At 39.8% G+C, this 27,026-nt stretch overlaps 3 protein-coding genes across 6 annotated transcripts in view; 2 read left to right on the top strand and 1 right to left on the bottom strand.

Annotated features, from left to right (window-relative positions):
- Positions 1-11,657, top strand: part of kcnh6a (potassium voltage-gated channel, subfamily H (eag-related), member 6a) — a 30,133-nt gene extending 18,476 nt beyond the window's left edge. For 2 of the 4 annotated variants that reach the window (XM_079643012.1, XM_079643010.1), the window contains exons 8-16: positions 582-999; positions 1,133-1,332; positions 2,631-2,883; positions 3,742-3,935; positions 4,161-4,260; positions 4,601-4,885; positions 8,410-8,590; positions 9,191-9,392; positions 10,170-11,657. In XM_079643012.1, the coding sequence (XP_079499138.1) occupies positions 582-999; positions 1,133-1,332; positions 2,631-2,883; positions 3,742-3,935; positions 4,161-4,260; positions 4,601-4,885; positions 8,410-8,590; positions 9,191-9,392; positions 10,170-10,451 (2,115 nt within the window). In that variant the 3' untranslated portion in view covers positions 10,452-11,657. Of the gene's footprint in view, positions 1-581; positions 1,000-1,132; positions 1,333-2,630; positions 2,884-3,741; positions 3,936-4,160; positions 4,261-4,600; positions 4,886-8,406; positions 8,591-9,190; positions 9,393-10,169 lie in introns of all 4 variants that reach the window. The other 2 variants (XM_079643011.1, XM_079643009.1) reach the window with 1 other exon arrangement.
- Positions 11,658-12,538: 881 nt separating this feature from the next.
- On the bottom strand, positions 12,539-17,303 carry dcaf7 (ddb1 and cul4 associated factor 7). Its single transcript, XM_079643013.1, has 7 exons — positions 16,916-17,303; positions 16,473-16,631; positions 15,797-15,908; positions 15,578-15,696; positions 15,011-15,220; positions 14,685-14,802; positions 12,539-14,543 (listed from the first exon to the last, which is right to left on the bottom strand). Exons 1-7 carry the CDS (start codon positions 17,051-17,053, stop codon positions 14,371-14,373), a joined length of 1,029 nt encoding a protein of 342 aa, XP_079499139.1. The 5' UTR covers positions 17,054-17,303; the 3' UTR covers positions 12,539-14,370.
- A 1,763-nt stretch (positions 17,304-19,066) lies between these two features.
- ccdc47 (coiled-coil domain containing 47) lies at positions 19,067-25,987 on the top strand. Its single transcript, XM_079646886.1, has 13 exons — positions 19,067-19,212; positions 20,934-21,232; positions 21,346-21,447; positions 22,491-22,665; positions 22,773-22,894; positions 22,986-23,051; positions 23,428-23,529; positions 23,687-23,797; positions 23,916-24,001; positions 24,101-24,159; positions 24,254-24,363; positions 24,495-24,662; positions 25,409-25,987. Exons 2-13 carry the CDS (start codon positions 20,942-20,944, stop codon positions 25,487-25,489), a joined length of 1,473 nt encoding a protein of 490 aa, XP_079503012.1. The 5' UTR covers positions 19,067-19,212; positions 20,934-20,941; the 3' UTR covers positions 25,490-25,987.
- The last annotated feature ends 1,039 nt before the right edge of the window (positions 25,988-27,026 follow it).

The following is a 27,026-nucleotide window of genomic DNA, read 5'->3' as shown; positions in this document are numbered from 1 at the left end:
TATATAAGAAAATATGGCTTACACATATGCCGATATTTATGTATATTTTGGTAGCTTCAAATATGTTTTGCTTGTGCCCTCATCCACAGCTTTAATAAATTCATTCATAATAAAATGACTGTTTATGATATATGCATCATAAAACCCCACTTAGTGCTGCACAGCACAACTCAAACCAGTTGTTAGCGCTTGAGATAAGTGAGTTAGTTTTTGTCTAAACCTCTTTGCACAGTTCACTGATTTCTCCAATGTAAATGGCACATGTTTGGTTGATTGTCCGTTTTTTTTTCTCTGACTGGCCTTCCAAGAAATCAGAATTATTATATCTTAAATTGGGGCTTGGAACTTTGCAAAACAGGTCATTCATTAAACTGCATTTATTTTAGGTTTTTGCTTCACAGATAATTTGATTAATTTTTTTTGTAATCTGAATTTTAATTCTTTGCATGGTCGAAACTTTTTATTTCAATACACTTTATATCTGCAGCAAACAAATTTGTGTTTATTTATTTGATCATATTTTACACTGGCACATAGGATTGCTAATATCATTAACATGATGTCCACTCTCTCTTCAACAGCCTCAGACAACAACTCTGATTGGATTACTGAAAACAGCGCGACTGCTGAGGTTGGTCCGAGTGGCCAGGAAGTTGGACCGTTATTCAGAATATGGAGCTGCAGTCCTTTTCCTCCTCATGTGCACCTTTGCCCTTATTGCTCATTGGCTGGCCTGTATCTGGTACGCCATCGGCAACGTGGAGCGAACAGGTTCAGCCCGCATTGGAGGCCTCAAGATCGGCTGGCTGGACAACCTGGCGGACCAGATTGGTAAACCGTTCAACGACAGTGATCCAACCGCAGGTCCATCCACCAAAGACAAGTATGTCACAGCCCTGTACTTCACCTTCAGCAGCCTGACTAGCGTGGGTTTCGGAAATGTCTCACCCAACACCAACCCAGAGAAGATCTTCTCCATCTGTGTCATGCTTATTGGCTGTGAGTTGAGTGGGATTGAGACTAAAATCAGACAGCCCTCTTAAACAAATAAAATAAATACAAAATTGTACATTTATCTTTGTATCATCAATTGTTCCATCATAAACAAATGTCTGTCATCTGTCCCATTCAGCTCTGATGTATGCCAGCATCTTTGGTAACGTGTCGGCCATCATTCAGAGACTATACTCAGGAACGGCACGGTACCACACCCAGATGCTGCGGGTCAAAGAGTTCATCCGTTTCCACCAGATCCCAGGCAACCTGAGACAGAGGCTGGAGGAGTACTTTCAACATGCCTGGTCCTACACCAACGGCATCGACATGAACGCTGTAAGTCATTTAGAAAATTCATCAGACACATGCTAGTGTAGTAGAATGAATAGCCCTATGTTTGTGTAAAAAGGAAATCGGATGTTTAGACAGTTGAGAAAGATGGAGTTGTTGTTATATGCTTTTACATCAAAACTTTCAATTAGAAAGGCTGATATTTATTGTTAGCTATGTGGGGGTATAGCTCAGTGATAGAGCATTTGACTGCAGATCAAGAGGTCCCCGGTTCAAATCTGGATGCCCCCTGTTCACCCATTGTGAACCTTTTGTCTACATAATCCCAAACTACAACTGCCACCCAGCTGGAACATTTATTCAGAAGAGATGACAATGCATGTTTACTTTGCTTCACAATCTCTATTTTGACAGATTTTTTCTTAAACCTGTTTTTGGATTCATACCTGCTACTGTGTAGATCAGAGGTCTCAAACTCAAGGCCCAGGGGCCAAATCCGGCCCACAACTTCATTTTATGTGGCTCCGAAAGAGCTTTCAAAGAATATAATACGTTTATTATACGGTAACATGCCACTTTACAGAAGCAGGTTGCCCATAAACTATATGTCCCACAATGCATCTCGTTGTGTGACATGCGCACTGAAGAGACTTGCAATTATTTGCCCTGGACTTCTGCTTTCAGACGTAGTTTTACTAAATTATTATCCTATCCGATAATAATCCAATTCAGAGGCAATAATGTAATACAATACATTAATTTATATATATATATATTATATATTTATATAGTTACAACTGGCCCTTTGAGTGCAACCTTTATGCGAATGTGGCCCGCGATGAAATTGAGTTTGACACCCCTGGTGTAGATCAAATCAAACCTCACTCTGACTGTAATAGGCAGGGGGTATAGCTCAGCGGTAGAGCATTTGACTGCAGATCAAGAGGTCCCCAGTTCAACTCTGGGTGCCCCCTTCATATTTAAATAAACACCAGGGTTTCCTACCGAGCTGATGCTTTGGGAGACTTAATTTTCAGTGAGGATGTGCGTCACATCGCTGGTTGGGACAGCTGCTAACAGCACTGGAGCATGTCACAGCCAGAGAGCAGCATTAGCGCCTGCCAATTCAATGTGAGAATAGATAATCACTTAGAGCTACTGTCATTTGTGCCCGGGCCAAATCAATCTGCTCTCTTTCTCTCACCACATATTTTAATTATTATGCACCTTTTTAACAAATTGTCCATGTTTTGATACACGCTTTTAAAGATCCAGGACACATATATGCAGGTAAAAATAAAATAATATTCCGAAGTTACCCAATGCCCTCTGTTGCCCTGCAGGTTTTAAAGGGTTTCCCTGAGTGTCTTCAGGCTGACATCTGCCTCCATTTGAACCGGTGCTTGCTGCAGAACTGCAAAGCTTTTCGAGGTGCCAACAAAGGCTGCCTGCGAGCTCTGGCCATGCGATTCAAGACCACCCACGCCCCACCGGGTGACACGCTGGTGCACAGTGGGGACATTCTCACCGCCCTCTACTTCCTTTCCAGAGGTTCTATAGAGATCCTTAGGGATAATGTGGTGGTGGCCATACTAGGTGAGTTGCGCGCCAAAGTGGAGGTTCTGCTTATTTGGTCCTTTTTTCTTAGTAAGTTTATCAATTTCATTAGTTTCTCATTTATGTTTTAAAAAAAAGATTTTACTGCAATGTTAATGCACACTACAAAAAACCAAAGCCAAATCATGATGGATTTTTTTGCATATGGCCATATTGTGTCTCTTTATTGGTCACTCTTTCGTCTCTTCACCACAAAACCCCAGCCACAACTGACGCTGCCGTTTTCACCACACACACACACACACACACACACACACACACACACACACACACACACACACACACACACACACACACACACACACACACACACCCTCTGTGTGATGTGTTGCCAGAGGTGCTTGGGCATAGCTCCACTTCCATTCCACAGTATCATTGATCATCAATAGGCCCAGTACTCAGAACCAGGCTGCATACTGTAGGTCATCTCTTTTCCAGCCTCTGTTTGAGGGATCATTCTCTTGTTTTGAGCAGCAGTGCTGTTGAATATCAGTACTACTCTATTGCTGGGGCGTGGCATACCTGTGCCTTGTGGTGATTAAATAAAAATAAGATTAAAAATGTCAAATATGTTATTATCATATTATTTTAGGTGGGTACTTAGGCCATGAACAGAAACTTATTTTTGACCATTTCTGCCTGTTTTATCTTTACCCATTCACACATTTACAAATAACATTATCAAAAGTGATACAGAAATACTTTTGATAATATGTGGGCACACAAATAAAATACATGTTTAACGCTAAACTGCTTAGTGTTGTGTACAGCTTTACTTTTGACAACATTAAGTTATTGTTACAATGCTCTTCTTTCCTGTTGCTGTGCTGTCTGTAGGGAAGAACGATATCTTTGGTGAACCCATCAGTCTTTATGGGAGGCCAGGCAAATCCAGCTCTGACGTCAGGGCTTTGACCTACTGCGACCTTCACAAGATCCAGAGAGAGGACCTGCTGGAGGTGATGGACATGTATCCCGACTTCGCTGACAAGTTCTGGACCAACTTGGAGATCACATTCAACCTGAGAGATGTAAGTTCCACAAGAGATACACATAAGCCCCCATTCTTCTTCTTCATCTTGACTCACCATCATAACAGGTTGTTCTGATTTATATTTAAAAAAGAAAAGGCCCATAGTTGCAATAAACATAAATACACAAACAAAATGATGTGAAGATATTCAAAGACTGTATATTTTCTTTAATCATGAGATCAGGTCTGTTTATTTTGAATTACTGAAGCTGATATGTATCAGGCAGATAGAATACACCTACCAACCCCTGGCAGGGACTCTGATTGTGACTACCGGCGGACAAGGCGTCGGAGAAGATCCCTGCGTCGCCGAAACCGACCAGGTGAGTGAGGGGCGAGGCTTAACATATTTCCATTATGTTTCTGTGTTGTGTTACCTCCAGGGTTCGTACAAAATGTTTGATTGTAATCATAGTCTGGTGTTTGATTTAAACAAAAATAGGGGACCTTTAAATTATCATAGTAAAACATAACATTTGTGTTAATGTGAGTTGCTTAAAATACATACACTTCTGTAAACTTTATGTTTTCAAATGGAATTTGTAGTAACAACTTAGTTGTGCTTTTGAAGGCTTTTAGAGTCCGGAAATATTTGGTAAAGGTATTTTGGAAGTGCTTGAATTTGACTGTAATATATCTTATCCTGGGGACCCTGTCACACAGACGGCATGGACCGTGAAGACTCGTACCCCGATCAGTCCTGCACAGTAGCCAACCACCACCAAGACATGATGGCAGGATCCCATTGGGAAGACATCTGCAGCAGTGCTAGCAACTGTTCGCAGTCTAGTGATGAGGAGATGAGGCCTGTGGGACACAGCAAGGGGGAGCTGTACCCCACACCGAGGAACACCAAAGACTACCCCCCCGTGGTCAACGTCCTGCCGCACAGTGGACCCTCAGCTGGGATGGGACCGCCTGTTGACCCCGGAGGACCACAATACTCAGGTGAAGACTTCCTGCAATTCTTTACCCTTCATGTCTTATTAGAGCCTTAAAGCAAACTCAACACAGAGGTGTACCAAAAGAAGTTCCCAGTTCCCTCTTAGATTTCCTCCTGAGATCTTACATTAGGTAATAAGGTTGAGTAAATAGAGTTGTAATCTTTTTTAAAGATATTAAAGCTATTTGGTGCCAAGGCAAGTCCAAAGTCCAAGAGTTAATTCAATGTTATAAACTGTAATGTAAATAAAGGACACACTTTAAACTAAACTAAATTGTAATCTGAATATGAAATCGAGGTAGAAAATGTTTAGAAGGTTTTTCAAAGTGTACCATACTTTTGTGCATTTTTAAATATTACCTTTTATCCAAGTGGCTGCAGTAAAGTGACATTGTAATAATGACATTTGATATGATTTAAACTTCAAGAACGAAATACTTTTTACCTAGACATAAAATTGTCAATATACTTAAAGAGCAACTTGAAGGTTAGAGACACCAGTGAATAAATGTGTAGGAAAATGATGAATACACTAGATTTCCCCAAAAATATACAGAAATATACACTACAGTGACATCTGGTGTCGTTTTAGTAAGACATTTTCACTTCCGCATAAAAAAGCCTCCGCACGTGACCTCCCGCATGTGACGTAACATGGGGGAAACAAGGGGGAGAGCAGCCGGTCTAACGTATGAATAACCATGGGTCACAATGCTAGTTTTGACACAGAAGAGGTTGAAAATATATATTCGAATGCATATGATTATAATTATGAGCCTGCTAAGCGTCCAAGAGAGCAGGAGCAGCCAAGGATTAGAAAAAATAACGGCCATCGGAGAGAAATGTAGCTTTGGTGTCTGGAGAACCAGTGGAGAACAGAGCAGCTGTCGAGTGACCGGCGTTAGCATGTTAGCTAATTTCAGTCACATCACAACATTGTAAAGTTAGCAATCATATATCAGGCTATAACTAAAGTAGTATTGATAATATAGTAACATTACTGGCAGGACTGTTGATACTGATCCACAGGGCCGGCCCTAGACTTTTGGGGGCCCTAAGCAAGCTTTGGCTTGGGGGCCCCCTCACTCTAGCGCGTTCTCACTACACACAACACGGAACCAACTTTTGTCTTATGATGTTAGCATAAGCACACATATTGTATAAATAAGCATATAAAAACCGTGGACCTAACGTCCTCTAAGGGGGTCCTCACCTCCTCTAGTGGGCATGCTCCCCCGGGAAGATTTTTTTTTTAATATTGAAGTTAAAAGCATCAATCTGGTGCACTTTGAGAGAAAAATTAAGAGATCTATGGATACATATCTCAACACCCATATGAAACAGAACTGTGAACAGATTTTTCTTTATGGATATCTTACAAATCACTTAAACTGTATTCTTGTTTTTTCATATAGTATTTCATAACTCTTTTTCATTTATTCTCTCTGGCTGTCCATCATATAATGTTCACATAGAAACTAGCTGTCAATAGGAATATACATTTAGATTATATGACAAAGTGTTTATTTAATATATCTGGCTAGCTATAGCTACTTGCTAACGGTTTAGCTTACCCCCGTGTAAAGTAACGTCAACGTAGCTGTAATTTATGCTTTGCTTACATGTTCGCATAACTTGGAAGTTTACTGACATTTACATACCTTGTTTACCTGGCTCAAGTGGTGGCTCTGGGGTTGTTGTGTGAGCCACCACTTGAGAATTGTCGTATTTTTTAAGAAAATGTTTCCTTATGTCCATCTTCAAAAACTCTGAGTCCGACTGACAGTTTATTTTAAACATTGTCACAGCTCACATGATAGGTACCTGTCAGCCAATAAGACAGATGTTTATTTCCATTCAACTCTCTGGTTGGTCTGGTGTCTTGCCTCTGTTGCATTCACTGAACACGGGAAATTACAATCCTGCCGTCCTCTCTTGTGTCACGATGAGGTTCAGGTAAAGCACGGTTAATGTATTATATTATTGACTCAATAATATAATACATTACTTTGAGAGTAGGCAATCTAGGCATATTAACACAATTAATTAAACATACTTATCACGGCGACGGTGTACTGAGATTTATTTATTTTTTAAATTAAAAATTAATTAAAAAAAAAATTGTTTTGCTAGGGGGCCCCTTAGTGGCTGCGGGGCCCTAAGCGGCCGCTTATGTCGCTTAATGGGTCGGGCCGGCTCTGCTGATCCATAACAGAAACTAATGCGCAAGTATCAGCCGTATCTCGCGTTACCTAATGGAACTCCACACTACGTGCTGACCGGAGGGGAGACGCGAGATACGGCTGATACTGGACGATCTAGCGGAGAACGGTTGTGGAGACTCCGTTGCAATGCCGTTGTAAATGGCTTTATGGAAAGCAGGTGTATAGTCGGGGAGGGTGCACAGCTGATTGCAGCAGGTGAGTGGAGGTTGAGCCGGGAGCCAGGAGTGACAGCCACCACGCCCACACAAACAACACAGACAGGGGGAAACAAACAAACACAAAGGAGACGGCTGGAGCAGTACAATCACCACAGCGTTACCTAATCCACACTACGTTTTACGGTGCTTTGTACCGGAGGGGAGAGAGAGCAGCGAAGGGGGGAGAGAGAGAGCAGCCAAGGGGGGGAGAGAGATGTAATACGGTTTCTTGATAAAGCTGTGGAGACGGAGTATGTGCTGCAGGGAGGTGGATGCACAACGCACCCAGGAACGAACGCTAGCTCCGGTCCTTTTCCCGTGAGGGAAACTGTGGACTCGATGCCCTGACAGGCTTGAGTTTGTGCAACCTGCACAAACACAAGCTCACTATGATTACAAATGGCGAAATGCAATGTAAAATTACCGAAAAAAAAACCAGCTCACTAAATCACAACCGCTCAAACCAACTACAAACTACTACCGCGGATTGGGTAGAGAACGAGTCCGAGAAAGTTAACTCCCCCATGTGACGTAATATGACGTGTTTGACGTATGACGTTAAAAAAGCAGTTTTTAGTAGCAGAGCTCAAAACGGCTCCTTTCCCTCTGAATTCCTGTCTTTATGTCTTGTAAAACATATTAAATCCTGCATTAACATTTTTAATTGTAATTTTCAGGCAAGGTTAAGCATAAATGTAGTAAAAAAAAAAACCTGCAAGTTGCTCTTTAAAGTTACAACCGAACCAATACTTGTAAAATGGAACTGAAATGACATAAAAAGGAAAGTAAAAGTACAAATGAAAGAACAAACTTCAGAAATGAATTTATAAACAATTAAACGTCAGATTACGCCTGCGCTAAAACTAGAACAAAAACTACAAGAATGGAATCAAATGGAAAAAGGTGTTATTATATTTATATGAATAAGAAATATTTCAAAAATCCCATTCTAGAGTAGACACTGGCTGATCCTGACTCCTAGAGTAGACAGTCTGGATTTCTAACATATTCTATTATCTCTTACTATAATTATTATTATTTCTTGAATAAGAAACTATAAAGTACCTCACATATGAACAGATGATTTCTCCTTCTTGGAAACAGCAGCAGCCCCGATCAGCATGTCCGGCCTGTACGGTTACTGGCCGGATCGCAAAGCCAGCCAGTGCTCAGAGAGTCAGAGACGAGCGTCCTCAGTCAGAGCCAGCTTCCAGCGTGCACCCTGCCCTGAAGCTCGGCCCAGCGAGCTGGGGTCCAGACTGGATCTGCTGCAGTCCCATTTGAACAGGTGAGCTGGTTAAATGTTTACTTTTTTAAAGTGGTAAAGAGGGGGCACCCGGATTTGAACCAGGGACCTCTTGATCTGCAGTCAAATGCTCTACCACTGAGCTATACCCCCACTGCAAATTGATAAACAGATGTTGGATTTTCTTTCCATTTCACAGCCAATATTTACTTTAACGTCACCATTATCATACTTCTGGAAACTCCTCCCTGCCTCTCCTGCTGTGTTTGCTTATCAGTTCCCAGCCGGTTGTGTTCATGGTGGTAATGTGAGCTGCATTTGTATTGAAAAAAGGGAGGAGATAGAGGAGGATACAAAGACAAAAAAAAATAAGAAAGGGTCAAAGGTGAGATTCAAATATTTAGAAACATTCTCTGTGAAGTCAGTAATCTGTAATCCTTCTTTTGTATGTCTGTCAAGAAATATGAGGCAGAGAGATATACTGTAGGGAGAGCAAGAGAGAAACCTAGTGGACATTTTAGAAAAAACAGATGAGAGGGCTCTTTTATGACTTGTTCTATCCGGCATCAAAATAACATCAAAAGCACTTTGGGATGTGTGTTTTTCCGATCATGAAAATAAATATTTTTTTTTCCTTCCCAGGCTGGAGACCCGAATGACTGCAGACATCAATGTGATTCTACAGCTCCTGCAAAGGCAGATGGCCCCGGTGCCTCCAGCCTACAGTGCTTTGTCCCCCCGCCCTCACCCGCCTCCCCCCACCACCCTGTTCAGCGCAGGAGCAATCCACACTGTCCCTCTGATCCCGTCTGTCCAGATCGGCAGCACTGCCTCGCTCCTACAGGTGTTGTGTTCACTTTACAAACTTCACTTACCTACTATTTATTGTTGTATTTAATGGGACAGCTTGACATTTGGGTATTTGTTCTGGTTCTGTGTAAAGGTAACAAAATCCACCTACCAGCCTCTTTAAAGACAATCAATAAACATTTTACATTATGTGTGTTTAATCTATAAAAAAATCTTTTTTTGCTAGAGTATTACTCAACCAGTAACTTCCTGGAGTGTCCACTGCTTGTCTGGCAAGAGTCAGTGGTTCCCAAGTCTGGGAGCACTCCCTTATAAAGGGCCCAGAGTTTTAAAAAGAAGGGCGTGTCGTCTAAATGTAAATGATGAATAGTTCTGCGCTGGCTTGGGGGGGACTTGAAAATATTTGTATCTACACTAATACTCTTCATATTAAGTATTTACACTATGGGTCAAATCATCTGAAATATAGATGAAACTCTGATATGCAGTAAACACAGGTCAGCGGCCATCCGTACAGAATGCATCACAGGTGCATCATGGTCCAACAACACTGTGTGGGCAATAAAACAATGTCAGTCAATATAAAAACAACATTTACACGTGGACACACACACACACACACAAAATCACAGGGTTGCTTTAACAAAGGTTTGTGAACCACTGTTATGAGATAGGATAACAGACTGCTTGCTCTAACAACATATGTATTGGGTAAACAGTGAGAGGTAATTCAATAAGTGTATTTGTGAACTATTCCTTTAAACACAACAGTCCTGTCTGAGTTAGGCTTAATCCTTTTCTCTCGTTCCAGAGTCCAGACTCGGACTTCAACCCTAAGTCTAGGGACTCTCTGTCCAGCGGGATCCATCTCACTGTGGCCTCTGATGACACGATGTCCATGTCGCCAGAGGCTGTCCCCCCACATCTGCCCTCTGTGGAAATCACCCCTCCTCAATTTTCAGGACCCCAGGAGCTTCCTGGACTGTTATGTGTCAGCCAGCGCTTCCCCTCCCTCCCTGAGCACCTGGAGACCTCCAGAGCGCCGCAGGAGATCCAGAGGCACGTCTCTGACCCTGGGCTGCCGGGGAGCTAGAACAGCAAACACCTCACAAAAGCCTGGTCCTTTGGATGGGACGGCCATATGTTCCCCGCTCTGTTACTTCCCCCTCCCTTCAAACCTCCTCTGTCCTGCTCAGATGCTGCTGTAGGGCGTGGGATGCTTGCCTTCCACGTCCCTGAGGGTTCAGGGGCCCCCTGTTTCTGATGTTCGGACTCTACAGCGCCCTGACAGGCGGCTGCGGCTTTGTGATTCAGCATCCCTTCACACCCGAGGTCCTGTGCAATAAAGAGATTATTCCTGCCCATCAGGGTCGGAAAACGGTGGTACACGAGTGGACAGTAAACACATACAAACATATACATGCGTTATGCAGTCGTCGGATCTGAAAGCCACACAAACTGCATCTCAGACAAAGGTTTCTGTGAAGAGAAGTGAAATGTCTTTTAAGTTTCACATGAATAATTATCTGCATTCACTTTCTATAAGAATTGCACATTTAGACTTGGTAGAATGTAATCATTTATTTGGAATATAATTTATTTTCCTAATATTAGAGATGTATTGCTCACATTAAGAACAATACGTCTAGTAAATGTGATGAACTATAAGTGATAGAGTTTTGGTGTACGGTGAAAAAATATCAAAAGGCATACGGTAGCTGTCTGGCACACTGTGAAGGGTGATGGGTTCAAAGAATAGGGTCATTTTCATCTCATTTCATGTTCTGACATTAAGACATGAATCTAGAGACGTGTTAGCAGTCATCATGAGAAGGTATTACAGCGTACAATGTCATAGTTTCTTTTATATTCACAAATAGCTCTATCAGTTCTGTTTCAATCATGACTGCTGAGCTGTTTCCCCCCATTTCTGTGTGTCTATATCTGCTCTGTTAAACTCAAATGTGTCAATGTCTTTTATGGTCACATGACTTCATAATGCTCCTGATTTTGTGTTTTTCTGAAAGTGCCAACATCAGAGGATTTGTATTCTAAGCCGTGATTGCAGAAGGTTGTTTTAATGAGTAGCACTTGAAGTGGATAGTCACTGTGAATCACATACAGACACACAGACACAGAGACGTCCTCAAGGCGCCTTTTGTTAAGATGATTTCACAGCTCCAACTACAGGGTGAATGTAATTACTTTTTAAGCATTTATAAATAACTGTAATGTTTTTTGAAGCACAAATTCCTGTTCTTTATCTTTTTTTAGATTAAAGACACAACACAGAGTTACACTGGGAGTCCAAATCCTTTTTATTTTATTATTCAACAAAGCACTGACGTACAAACTGCACCACCAAAGGTAAAATAACACTTTGTACGATCTTTCAGAATGTAATTATTGATGAGTATGAATACTGGGAAACTTACAAAATCATTCATCATTTACAAATGCACTTTAAGGTGAATCATGTACAAATCCAAGAGGTCAAAGAGAACCACAATTTCTCACTTGTATATTAACAAGTTTGTTAATATACAATTTGTTAGTGTTTATATTTAAGTGTTATTTGGGGCTGCTTTGTTTTGACCAGGGCAGTTTGCAATCATTAACAGAACCAGGAGTATGGGCCTCATTCACCAATATCTTCATAAGTGTCTTATTAAACTTAAAGGGTGTTGGAAAGGTTTAACAAAACTGTTAAAGGTGGAGTACCGGACTCCAAATGTAAAAAGAAACGTCAATAGATCTGAAGTGCAGGTTATTCTGAAGGAAGTGAACACCAGCCTTACATTTTATGGCCCATCAAAGGGCACCAGACTGGAATACAACAGTGACATGCTGCTAGGGAAATGTAATCTACATAAGGGGGTATAACTCAGTGGTCGAGCATTTGACTCCAAGAGGTTGCCAGTTCAGTACAATCAAACAAATACATAGATTTTATTTAATGCCAAAATAGATTTCTAAGTAGATGTTGTTGATGTAACAGTACATAACAATCTTAAAGTATTTCTTCATTTTAGTTCAACTATTTAGGTGTGTGTGTGTGTGTGTGTGTGTGTGTGTGTGTACATTCATTTATATATTCCTGTATTTACTTTATAAAAATATGTATTTATTATTTAAGGCATAATCTTTAAACCAAATGTAACTTCACAAAATGAAGCAGTATCACGTTTGGAGGAATACAATTTATTAGAGCAAATTCAATAATAAACTTTATGAAAAAGCTGCCACATGAACACTTGTCCTACCAACATCTTGAGTTGATATATTATGTATGTACATTTGTGCCTTGTAATGGCATGCTACAAGGACATGACCCTTTGATTATTGAATACAACAAATAGAGAAAAAGACTCAAAGTTGTTTCACACTCATCCATTCCAAAACACAAAGAAAATGCAGCTTTCAAAGCAGAATCTTCTATAAATAAAGAAGAAAATATAAAGTAGGGAGAGTAAAAAGGCTGAACAACATGGCTCTGCTAGTTTCTGATTGTTGCTGTCCATGGCCAAACTAAAGCACACTGTATCATGACAGATGCCACTGCAGTGACAATAAGAATCCCTCTCAGGTTATTTTAGATTATAAAATCATTTTGAGGGAGGATACTTGACATACACCCATTTGAAAAATGTACAGGGGTGAACAAGGCCATTATACACTGAACAAAAATATAAATGCAACACTTTTGTTTTTGCTCCCATTTTTTCATGAGATGAACTCAAAGATCTAAAACATTTTCTATTTACACAAAATAACCATTTCTTTCAAATATTGTTCACAAATCTGAAAAAAATCTGTGATAGTGAGCACTTCTCCTTTGCCGAGATAATCCATCCCACCTCACAGGTGTGGCATATCAAGATGCTGATTAGACAGCATGATTATTGCACAGGTGTGCCTTAGGCTGGCCACAATAAAAGGCCACTCTGAAACGTGCAGTTTTGCTTTATTGGGGGGGGTCTGGGGAGGTCCGAAAACCAGTCAGTATCTGGTGTGACCACCATTTGCCTCACGCAGTGCAACACATCTCCTTCGCATAGAGTTGATCAGGTTGTTGATTGTGGCCGGTGGAATGTTGGCCCACTCCTCTTCAATGGCTGTGCGAAGTTGCTGGATATTGGCAGGAACTGGAACACGCTGTCGTATACGCCGATCCAGAGCATCCCAAACATGCTCAATGGGTGACATGTTAGGGTTAGGGTAAGGGTTAGAGTTTAACCCTAGGTTTTTCGGACCCCCCCAATAAAGCATAACTGCACGTTTCATAGTGGCCTTTTATTGTGGCCAGCCTAAGGCACACCTGTGCAATAATCATGCTGTCTAATCAGCATCTTGATATGCCACACCTGTGAGGTGGGATGGATTATCTTGGCAAAGGAGAAATACTCACTATCACACATTTTTTCAGATTTGTGAACAATATTTGAGAGAAATGGTTATTTTGTGTATATAGAAAATGTTTTAGATCTTTGAGTTCATCTCATGAAAAATGGGAGCAAAAACAAAAGTGTTGCATTTATATTTTTGTTCAGTGTATATTGATTTTTGAATCAGCAATTTGTGAGTCCACCACAAGGCTACGATATATTCCTACATATTGGAGAGGTCATTTTCTGCCTCCTACAGTAGTTTTTATCAACAGATGTGACTCACAATATTTAAACCCTTCAAGATAATCTCAAAGCGGGTTGAAATCACACCAAGAAATATATAAAATCTTAATTTCATAGGCAACTGCTCAAGATTTCAGAGATTCTGAACACTATCTTGTGAGCAAAAATAAATAAGAGCTTAAACCCATTAAATAGAAGAGCAGTGCGACAATATTTCATCCAGATTATTGTGGGTAGGTGTGTGTGTGTGATACTCCAAACATGTTCAAAAAGTTCACTCGTGACCTCGTCCTTTTCTTCAAAGTAATAGTACGAAGACTACAAATTCTTAAATATTAAACAAGAAGGAGTGTCTCTCCTTTGTCCAAGTGTCCGTGGCTGTTACACACGCAGGATCTCCAGGCAGTTGTTGTAGCAGATGGCGATCCAGTCCGGCTGCGTGCACGCCCACTGCACGTTGTTGATCTCCCCTTCTGCCGTGTAGGCCAGGATGGGATCATCGATGGCCCGGGGCATCTGCTGAATGTCCCAGATCAGAGCCTGGTGGTCGTCAGCTGAAGAAATTAAGAGGTGTAGAGAGGGCGGCAGAATACTAGAGTTAAGATTAGATTGAATTGTAAAAACACAAGGGGAGATGAATGATGAGAGTTAATAACGTTACTCTGCTATAACCCACAATCTATAGGGGCACTTACCCGCCGTGCAGATGTGACATGATGAGTGAGGGGCCCAGGCGATGCCGTTGACACAAGCTCGATGGTTGTTCAGCCGAGCCACGGGAGTGCACGGCACACGCACATCCAGGATGACCACCTACCACACGGAAAGAATAACGCTTGAGATTAGAAGAAACAGCAAACCCCAATTTGCAAAGATGGTTAATATCCAGGTATTTGAATAGCATTATAATATATAAGCAGTAAATATAAATATCAAACATGGGGTTAAAAGTTAATTTAAGAATTAATCAAATGAATTCATAATACAGAAATGGTAACGAAAGAATCTGTAGCAAACTTGCCTCCATGCCGTCCATGGCCATAGTGGCCAAGTAGTTGGGGTCCTGCTTGTTCCAGCAGAGGCGGAGCAGCGGGTGGTGCTGGGGGTCTTCGTAGATGATGGTGCTGTGCTCCAGGTGCCGGAGGTCAAACATACGGACGGATCCGTCGGCTCCCACAGAGGCAAACATATCTCTGCCCCCTCCTGCACGACTGAAAGCAATGTCATACACCTGCAGAGACGCATGAAAACAGTCATCTAAACATTCTGTTGAGCAGTACACATAAGCAAAAATAATGGTCATGATTATATAAAACGATGAATCACTGACTTGCAACAACATGCATTTTTAAACATGTTGTAGTGCACTGACACAACTTACTGAAAACTCCTGAACATAGGTTCAACATTAAAGTAAACTATATTAAAATGATTGCAGTCAGCAATGGGCAACACACTTCGCTGTGAAAGAAACATGGGTTGCTCATGTTTTCAAAAAAGTATCATTATTATATATTTTTCTTGTACATCTTGTTTTCCTACTGGTTGGAAGCAAAAATCGTAATTAAAATTGTAGGCACACACAGACCTCTTTGTCATGAGCGATGAGCTGCGTCTTCACATGTCCAGAGACCAGGTTTACTCGTCCCAACACCTGACCAGTCTCCAGTCCCCAGATAGTGCAGGTGGTGTCAATGCTGGACGTGCCTGTAGGATCAACCAACATGTTAAAAAAAAAATACAAATGACAGAGCAACACAGTCTAATTGCAGCCTCCTAACTATTTATTATAAAGTGGATTTCTCACCTAGTAGATTAGGATCAACTTCATTCCAGTCAAAGGATGTGAGGGGAGCACAGAAGTCAGAGTTCTTGTTGTTATTCAGCAAACATTCGAGACGTGTTTCAGTGTCGCTGACCTGTGTGATTAATGCAAAGAAATGTCATAGTGAGTGAGCAAACTTTTCTTAACAAGTACTATACTAAAATCTTCTTGCTGGATATAAGAGCTTAGCAGCTGGTGTTTCTGTTCTTATTGGAGTTGAACATTATTGATAATTCCCAGATACAGATGTCCTATTTTTGTATCTCTTGTAAGGTAGTTCTGGACTATTGTCGTTTGCTTAGAAAGAAAGGAAGGTAAAGGGTAATATCATTGTATTGTAAAGGAAAAACTAACAATGTGTTATGTTCTACCAACATACTGTAGTTCCAAAGCCATTGATATATCGGTCACAACAACTTTCCACGGGATGCTTCTTTTTTTTAAAGAAAAAATACATACACACACAGACAAAAGTTTATTTTAGACCAATGCTTATTAATATGTATTATTTATTATTTATCATTAAAAACACTTAAATTGAGTTGCAGTGAAGGTGGTAACCAGTTCCATAGTTTTCTATTTAAAAAAACACTGACTGTATAAGGTTTGGTCATGACTCAAACCAACCAGTCTAATCCAATCAGATCAAACCTCTTACCCTCCAAATGCGCAGGTAGTCCCCACTTGTGGCCAGCAGATCTGGGTACACCCCCTTGGTGTCTGGGATCCACATGATCTTGGTGGTGGGGTAAGGATGGTCAAAAGTGTTCCTGCAGACAAACTCTGAGCTCTCCTCTTCCAGACCCACCAGCTGAACCTGGACACGGACAAACAATAGTCTCTGTTATTATTTCAAGACGAGCTGAACCACTGTTTACATGGCGACGAGGGTTAGAAATAGCACCAGCTATATATGGTGTTACTGTGGGATGCTGCTTTTCAAGATAAGAAATACATGGATGTACAATGTTGATACTCGGACGGTTGCTGCTTTTATGTTATTGTTATTATAAGCATAAGAGTGTTGCGCAGAAAATCAGCATTAGCATTAGCTTGTTTACGTTAAACTAATGAATGGCCAGGACCACACTGACAGCGCACCTTGTTGTTGTACTCCTCCACAAAACTCCCGAGTGCCAACCGAAAGCGTTTGTCTGGCCGGATGCTCCAGCTCATCGCATAAACAGTCCATGGCGCGTCGTATTTGTAGATTTCTTTCCTTTTTCCGTGAAGCGACATCCTATCCAACTGCAGCTGTTGTCCCAGCAGCTAACACGCTAGCATTAGCTAACTACAGAATAAGTAGTCGTGCAGTCAACTACCAGCAGTTACTGTGATCGACACTGAGGAATATCAGCAGTGTGGCGGCAATGAGCTTTTAATAACATTAGTCTTGTTTAGGAGCGAGATCCCTCAACACTTTACTTAACAAAGAGTGCCATTGCTCGTTATGACTTAGTGCGCTGTCAAGTCCAACGAAGCACATGCGACTTCCGGTATTTATCTTAAACAATAAAAGCTCAGAAAGCCTTCACAGTCGAATTGGCTTCTTTTAGTATTTATCGACTTTCTTTTGAATAATAACATGAAACTTCTCTAATATTTAATAATAATGTAACTTAATTCATGCATCATTTTAGACTATATCTTCTCTGGTTAGCTGCCTGTGTTGGTGGTAATAATGTCTGTAATAAAACACATTCCATCATGACTGGTAAATACAAAATGAAACGATTTCATCCTTATACTATTACGTTGTTACGGAAGAGGATTAGGGCCACATGTGAATTTTTCTTTAGAGATCTGACCAAAAGTTAGATTTTTACTTCTGAGATTAAAGTCAGAATTTCTCCATTTTCAATTCACGTGTGCCCCTGATCCTCTTCCTGATGTTGTGGATAAATGTCACTCATTGCTCTAGTGTTTTCAAATAAAAGATAAGTGAAACCAACAGGTACACCACAAGTGACACATCACAATCACTCCAAACCAATTTAGGCCTACTAGGTAAACTTCGGGCAAAAAAACTACATCCACACCATTGGATTATAATTATTGATGTAGAAATAATTAAAAGATGCAACTTGTGAAGATGGAACTAATTATTAGCGACCCTGTATATACTGCAGGGTAGTTTAATATATGATAATATATCATAAAGTATTATGTTTTGTATGAAAAAGTCTGAACTGTAAATCCTAAACATTTAGTGGAGAAAAGTACAATATTGACTGAGAAGTAGTTGATTAAGTATAAAGTTATAGAAAGCAAAATATTAAAATTAAGAAAAATACTTAAATAACACTTTTTTTGTTACTTTCCACAACTGCTTTACTAAAAAACATGTTCTATCGAATTGTGTATGTGAGTTTTATTTTGTATGTTTAAATTGAAAGTATGACACGATGTTATTGCATCTAGCTTGACAACAAGTTGGAGTTACTTAATGTGGCCACTAGAGGGCAGACATGCTCATGTTGATTAACAGTAGAACACAACCTCTACCGTCAGCTGTTCAAGAAAGTTAGAAGTTTCTTTCTACTTTCTTTACTATGTTACCTCAATATAGTTATAGCAATTTAAAAATATCTGTTATTCCAAAGTATGATATAAGTAAGTATGTAATACAATGACATTCACTATTATCTTTTTAATGAAATCAAAATGTGCCAAAGACTTTATTACTAGAAATGGTTATTTATTGAGAATATGTATTTGTGATTTGTTAAGTCCTGTCTATTTTATCTTATGGACTACTATCTCTGTACATTGCCTATTCTTTCAATTATTTATACTGTGATAATTTGTATGACCCCTAGAATAATTGTAAATATGAAATATTATTTGTAATGAATTGTTATTTAATATGATATCCTCTGAATTCCCATATCATATGTATGTTTCTTGTCTATGTACAAATTACATCAAAAAACTTTCCTTGTATGTGAAAACCTTTACAATATAAATAATATGTATTACTTTTATTCTGCTTAATCTATCAACAATGTATACACATTTTTGTATTGTCTGTGTACATAAATGTACACAGACAATATGGCACATGGGTTGTCCGTTCAGTCTAGAGGGATACACATAATAATGATCGTAATGATTACCTAACAGTTCTTAAATTCATGTTGTCAATTAAAATAAATAAGTAAAGTTGCACATACAAAGAAAGTCAAGACAACAACCACATACAAACTTCCGGTAGAAACATTTCAGAATAAAACAGTTGGATTATTAGCAGCGTACATCCTGCTGCGATGCTTTTACTCTGAAGGTCCGGTCTTGTGTCGAGTACTCTCCCATTGCTTTAGGCGTAACATCACTACAAGGACAGTTCAGGCTACTTGAGCTCAACCAGCGATACGGTTATTGTCACAGTAATTCTCCAGGTAAGCTCTTTGTTCGGTCCGTCAATTTTTGTTTAAATAAAACGCCGAGTTGTGTTAAAAAGAAAAAGACTGATGATTTTCGTTTAGGATCAGGTTGGCTGCTAGCAACAAGGTGCCATGCTAGTTAGCCACCGTTAGCATGATAATGCCAGATTTGCTAACAGCTAATGAAAAAGTGTGTGAGAGCTGGGGGATGGGTCGGGTATTATTACGGTTGTTTAAGTGTAATCCTACGGGTGTCATTAGATACGTAAACGGTTTAAGTTTGTCTTGAAATCCACATCATATAGTAGTATCCATTAGCCTGTTAGCAAGCGTGTCGCTTTCATTTTGGCTAAAGTTAGTTGGGCTAGCGACAGATCTCTGGGTTAAAACTCACCAGATTTCACCCCCATCCAGTAGCTGTTTAACTTTGACCTAGCTTTGCCTTTACTTTGCCCCAGATATGTCGCCGTTTGTCGTTAAAATGTCTTATCTGTATGTGTAGCTTTAACCATTTATTAGCGATGGCAAAGCGTCAGATAACACTACTATGAATTACTCCTGTTAACTGTGACAGTTATATTGTATACTGAACACATTAACCAGTATTCTAATATTTCTTACACTTTTACCATCATTATTGTTTAGCATCAACCAAAAGCTGTTTAAAATAGACAAGTGACAGCTAACTATGCTTCACTCAATGACCCAAAGTGTTACCTATTGAGTTAAAGGTGGAATCATCTAAATACTAACTAAGCAATTTACCAAAAACAAATATTAAACTGACGTATGGTGAACCTATATACATTTATTTTTTCTCCATGTTTATATACTTTTGTATTCCAAACTTGGACTGTAACTAAAGCCAATAATAAATAACAGTTTTTTGTCTGATTCTAGCAGCTTATTTCGAGGTTAAAAACGCATCTCCAATACTGACAACAGAGTTCCATCTCTTCATTATTGTTTTGTAGTTAGTCTCGGCCCATAGGGATTTGTTTTGCCTCTTTGGGATTTGTCATTTGAATACCCATTGTGTGAGCAGGGACTCCCTTATCCTAGTTTTACCTGGGCTCTTGTTGCAGTTATAACCGTTATTGCCAGAGACATCAGTTTAGACTCCCCCATGTTAAATATTTACCTGGTTTGGAGTAACATTGGTGGCTGGAAGTAATAACTTTCAGCAGGTTTTACTGAAATGCTTCTTAGCTTTCTAGACGCTAAACACTTAAGCTTAATTCTGACCCAAACATTTAGAATAAGCCATTTATTGTTAAAGTGCAATAGTGGCAAAACATGCTGTTTTGCACATACTGAAATATGAAGATTTTCCTCTTTGCTTATTTGATATAATTTTAAATATAATATTTTGGGTTTTGAACTGAATAAAAAGACATTACTTTGAGCTATGGCGGTTATTCAATTGGATGTTTTTACTACTTTCTGTCACGAATAAACCAAATTAGATTAATGGCAGAAGAATAATAATATAATAATGAAAGTTATCATTAGTTGGTGAGTTTCAGCCGCAGTTGACAGATTTCAGGACTGATTTGGCTTTTCACTCTTGGTTTTTGACGAGTCTGTAAGAATGTTCCTTCTTTGTCTAGCATTTGTGTGGACCTTGTTACACTTCTGCATTTGACTTTCTCTGCCAGTTTTTACACCACCCTTATTGACGGTTTCCCTACATGTTGCATCAGCTCTCTTTGACTCTCCCTTCCCCTCTGGTGCAGGTCCCACCATGCGAAGCGCGTGTCTCCTCATGATACCGGCGCTCCTGCTCCTCTTGGCCCTTCCACTCTCCAGAGGACGCTACAATGATGACTTTGACGATGGTGAGGACCTAGCAGACTTTGATGACAATGACTTCGCTGAGTTTGAGGACATGAACGAAGATCAAGCTGCGGAGGCAGAAACTGCCCCCCCGCCTCGCGCCTCGCCGTCCTCACAGCCTGAAGAGGACGAAGATGAAGATGAAGCCACTGTGGAGCTGGAGGATGGCATGGATGGGTTTGACGACTCAGAGACACAGGTCAATTGCCTTTTTGTTAACAGCTTAATTTTTCACCACATTATAATTGTATGACATTATATGAAGTTACACAGAATCTGTAGCAAAGCTAACTCAACTGCATATTTCCCCAGGATCAAGACATGTACAGCAAGTATGACCAGGAGGAGTTTGAGGGGATTGGAGACATGGAGAAGCCAGGCCACTCCATGAAGGACCCCCTCATAATCCACACTGTAAGCCGGCTTTATTGTTAAATCTTCTCACTAGCGAGTTTCACACCCTTCTGTCTGCTGCTGATTGCTGAGGCTCTGAATGTGAACAAGCTGCCTACAAAACATATGCGTTGACATGTGTGTTGTCATTGTAATGTAAATGGAAGAAATTAACATAAACTTTTGTCATGGGAGAACAACAATAACACTGAAATTGTAGCCCTTGGCAACTAATTGACTTTGTTCTAAATTACCATTATTTCAGTTACATTGATACTGATTTTAGCTAGACTGAATAATTTGCCAATTTGAGTTTTTTACAAATATATTCATAATGTTGACTTTTTAATTGCTACCTTTTCCTTTTTTCTCCACCCATTTTTTTTTCCTGCACATTTTTAGACAAAAAACAGGCTTCACTATAATTTAGCGTGATACTGTTTATCAAGGACAATCCAGTGGAAGCTGTGTTGAGTTGTTTCAGACTTGTTTCATCCACCCTGTCGTATAACTCCAGAGCTGTGCACGGTCCAAAAGTACAAATGTAATTGGAACGGAGAACAAAATCCTTTTTCTTTTTTGAACAAAAAGTATTCTGCTTCAATCCATATTTGTTAAAGTAAGTTGATTTTCTGACAAACATGTCCTTGTTTGTTTTTATTTGAATACTAATTCTGGCAAATAATCTAAAGCCTGCACACAGTTTCTTAGTTTTTTAAAAAGAACAACACATAATGACCATGAGGAGGTTGAGAACTACTGAGATGGGTATCCTTTTGATCACATTACATGACAACCCTGAGTGAATTTGTGCAAAGCTTTTGCAGGGTGCCAATTGGGATAGACTTTGCCATTTATTCAAAGTTTTTTTTTTTTTAATTGTCTCTACTTCAAATTTAAGAAATAGAAGATGTGTTTATTCCAATTCAGCTGTTTTTAACATGTCTTTTACACATAGAATGACTCAATCTAAATAAGGACCAGATCTGTTCTTGTTGCATAGTTACGATCGTTTTTCTGAAAGTGAGCTATAACACTGATGACCCATTGTTGTTTCCCTGCAGGTTCCTGCACATCTGCAGAACAGCTGGGAGAGTTACTACATGGAGATCCTGATGGTCACCGGCCTGTTGGCCTACATCATGAACTACATCATTGGCAAGAACAAGAACAGCCGTCTGGCTCAGTCCTGGTTCAACTCTCACAAGGAGCTGCTGGAGAGCAACTTTGCATTAGTGGGTGAGTACCACCCACTGCAAGTGTTCTCCTAATAAAGTACTGTATGACAGGGTGGGGGTCTGTTTGAAGCACAACCCGTCTCAATTGTCAATGACGTGTATGTTCAGGTGATGACGGCACCAGTAAAGATGCAGTCAGCACTGGAAAGCTGAATCAGGAAAATGAGCACATCTACAACCTGTGGTGCTCGGGGCGTGTGTGCTGCGAGGGCATGCTGATCCAACTCAAGGTATTCATGCGTGTTCATGTGAAGGAGTGTGTGGTGGTCGCTGTATTGAGTTATCTTGCAGCCATGTAACCATCCTTGTGGTTTGTTTCAGTTTCTGAAGAGGCAGGACCTGCTCAACGTGCTGGCCAGGATGATGAGGCCTGCTGGGGATCAAGTGGTGTGTATTACTAATCAGATATGTTTGTGAGGGGCAGGGTTTCCTTTTTTAATATATTTGTGCCTATCCATTTGTCCTGGAAGATTTTAAACTCGAATAATGGGAGAAATGTGGTCAAGTGTTACCTGTGTTTACTGGGCTTAAAGAGACATTCTACGGCATATCTGCAAACAGCTCACATCCGTACGTCTTCATTTGAGCTAAAGCGGACAGAAAGACCTGTGACATCTAGATATATCACACATTAACATACCTTCCTGGTTATAAACGGTAATTACCGGATACGGAAAACCTGGTGTGGAGTTTGTGAGTGACTTTGCTTCTAAAAGTATTCTCGTTGTCATTGTCTCGCTAACAATGTCTGTTTTGTTTGTAGCAAATAAAAGTGACTCTAAATGAAGAGGACATGGACACGTTTGTGTTTGCTGTTGGCACCAAGAAGTCGATGGCCAAGCTTCAGAAGGAGATGCAGGACTTGGTAAATATCCTCCAAAACGGTTTTTAACTTTTATTAATAAAGTTAAACTACACAAATAATACATTTTTCTGCAGTCCCTTCTCACCCTGTTACAGTGTTACCCATAGACATTAACACTTAAACAATGGACTTGATTATTTTGGTTCTTTTTCCATAGAGTGAGTTCTGCGGTGACAAGCCCAAGTCTGGAGCGAAGTATGGGCTCCCAGAATCCCTGACTATTCTCAGTGAGATGGGCGAGGTCACAGATGGCGTGATGGACAACAAGGTAATGTCTCTTTAGTGCTTATCTCACGGCACACAGTATTATTACAAAAAGCACAGTTTGTCTCGGTGTACAGCATTTGTCTGACCACATGTGTCTGGGTCTGTTTTTGTCTTTTTAGATGGTGCATTATATCACCAATAATGCTGACAAGATCGAGTCCATCCATTTCTCGGACCAATTTTCTGGTCCAAAAGTTATGCAAGAGTAAGTATTTATATCATCTTTTAATCTCTAACATGGGAGTTATCTAGGATTTTGTTGATATTCTTGATTGGTACTAAAAGTTTCTGTGTTGTTTCACAGGGAGGGTCAGCCCTTAAAGCTGCCTGACACTAAGAAGTCACTTATGTTTACATTTAATGGTAAGCATTCAATTTCTCCTATTTTTAGAAGACCCCATAATTAGATGTTGTAATGTAATATACACTGAATGTTTTTGTTTCTTGTGTTTTGTAGTGCCTGGCATGGGCAACACCTCTCCCAAAGACATGGACGCTCTGCTCCCTCTGATGAACATGGTGATCTACAGCATCGACAAGGTCAAGAAGCTGCGTCTCAACAGAGAGGTGAGCAGGATTTCAGTGCTCTGGTTTGTCATAGTTCAGCCACGCTCACTTGTTGACAGTATTTCCTGCTATTAAATTGAACTTTAAAGTCAAGCTACGAGTCCCCTTTGTAACGTTCTCTGTATATTTAGGGCAAAATAAAGGCTGACAGAAACCGTGCCCGTGTGGAGGAGAACTTCCTGAAGCAGACTCACGCTCAGCGGCAGGAGGCAGCGCAGACTCGCCGGGAGGAGAAGAAGAGAGCCGAGAAGGAGAGGATCATGGCCGAGGAGGACCCTGAGAGACAACGTCGACTGGAGGTTGGCAATGCCGCACACAAGAACACAGATAAAGGAATTAACGATGAATAAAGTCATTCTCTATCCCTTACTGTTTCTAAATGCATCACTTAAAGCAGTTCAGCATATTCGCTGAGTGTGATGTAGTTGCATTGTTCTTACAGTTTAAGTCAAAGTAGTTTTAAGTAAGAGCATCAACACGACTTTAAAGGTCCCCTATTACACTTTTTTTAACAATAATAGGTCTCAGATAGATATAAAACATGTCTATGAAGTGTTTGGCTCGAAACTATTATTATAAGAAAAAAAAATATGTATTATTATTGTTGTATGTTTTGTTTAAAAAACCGGATCATGCAGTGTAGCATGCCATAAACCCCTCTGTTTCAAAAGCACTGGTTCTGTGTCTGTAGCTTTAAATGCTAATGAGCTGCCATAATAGGTGACCTATAAATAAAAAGCTAGAGCAACAATCACACATTAAGACCAACCTGATTTTTATATTTAATACAATACAATGCTGTCATGCTATTTGTAGCAAACAAAGTGACAATTTACATTGATTGCTTTCGGTATAAGCAAATTCAAATTTTTCTGAAATTTGATTTATTATAAAAATGTAGATGTGATGATCAGGAGGCCCCTTTTTAAAAGTTAATACATTTGAATCTTTAAAACCTGTAAAAACATTTACAGACAAAAGGGCATCGAAAATAAGTGAAGATTTCAAAATGTAACACTAATTATTTTATCTTTGCCTTTTTCAGGAAGCAGCCCAGCGACGTGACCAGAAGAAGATTGAGAAGAAGCAGATGAAGATGAAGCAAATCAAAGTGAAAGCCATGTGAAACCCCAGCCCAGGGATACAAGCACACCTGAAACAGTGCTCCGCTTCTTTCGAGTCACCACGGTCTGCAGCTCTGGCACCAAACAGACATCCTGTGCCTCCGGGTGTGTCAAGCTCTGCTGTCTCTGTCCCCACCTGCTCCATTTGGTGTGGCTAAACCCAAATGACTGAGAGTGAACTGTCCATGTCAAGTGAGAGGGACTTTTTCATCATCGCATCACCATGTTTCACCCTTTTTTTTGGTCTAATTTTGTTGTCTGTTTGCAAGCTGTGTCGCTCTGGGAACTTCTTTTTTAACTTCATCTGCTGGGAAGGAACAAACTATTTGGTGGTTAATTGAGCCACATTCTAAAAGGAAATTTAATAGCATTAATATAATCTTAGATGAGACTATCAATAAAAAATGTAATTTATATCTGCTATGAGCTTGGTTTCTTGCAGGCTGTTTCTGATGAATATCTGAGCAAACATAATAAAATGCACTGGAGTCTGTTGGAAACTGTTTGTTGGTTTTTACTGGGGAAATTCATCTCGTTGATTTAAAGGCTATTGATGAAGACAACTGTAGAAACTGATACACGGACACTGTGGTAGCACTTTAAAGAGTGGTCTATAACGGGGAGCAGAATGGGTGAGGCTTAATTCTAAAGTTAACTTTGAGATTGTGTCAGCAGTCTCTGAACTAGATTTGGTTTCATCTGTGCAATAGTCAAGTTAAAAAGGATACAATGACCATGTCAAGTCTGAATGAACTCTAAGATTAAAACTATGATCCTCCTTGGTCAAATGAAAACACAAACTGCACAAGGGCACAGAAACTGCACAATTTGGTGAAAGAATATTGCATTTCTACGATCAAGTTGACCCTATGATAGTGCTATCAGCGAGATTTAAATTATCAAACTTAGTACCAGGCAGATTACTTGACTAATAAGATCATATTAGTTATACTTTATTCATCCCAAACTTAAATGAATAATCGGTCACGAAATACTGACTTAAAAAAGGTTTTATTGCCTTTTATTTTATTGTTCGAGCTGCATCTGTAGTAATGATCTGTTACTTAGCAATTGTTTCCATGAATTACAGACTGTATATTGACTTCATTCACCAATCAAAATCACATTGTTTATTATTTGCTGGTGCCCAATAATAAATTATTTGTGGAATGTATATTTACTCAATATCTTTGCAGTACAATTTATAGTATTTCCCTTTTTTTCACTCACTGATATTTATTGGATATCTGTGGTCAAATCATTTAATAAGACTTGGAATACAAAACCTCTTATAGTTATAAAATAGGATGAATTGAGCCCAAATTAACAACATTGCAGTATTTAGTCAACCAGCAGTGCAACCTTAAATATATTTACTAACTAGCATCTAATGTTGTCATAAATGTAGTGAAGTATAAAGTACCATCTTCTTTCCCTCTGAGATATAGTGGAGTAGAACAAAAAAGTATAATGAAAAGAAAAGACTAAAATGTATACCTTAATATATATGAAAACCTTTCATAGACCACTTGAATGGTA

This window comes from Notothenia rossii, assembly GCF_949606895.1.
Source record: "Notothenia rossii genome assembly, chromosome: 8".
NCBI lineage: Eukaryota > Metazoa > Chordata > Actinopteri > Perciformes > Nototheniidae > Notothenia > Notothenia rossii.
Note: the sequence above shows the minus strand (reverse complement) of the source record. Positions and strands in the feature narration are given on the sequence as shown.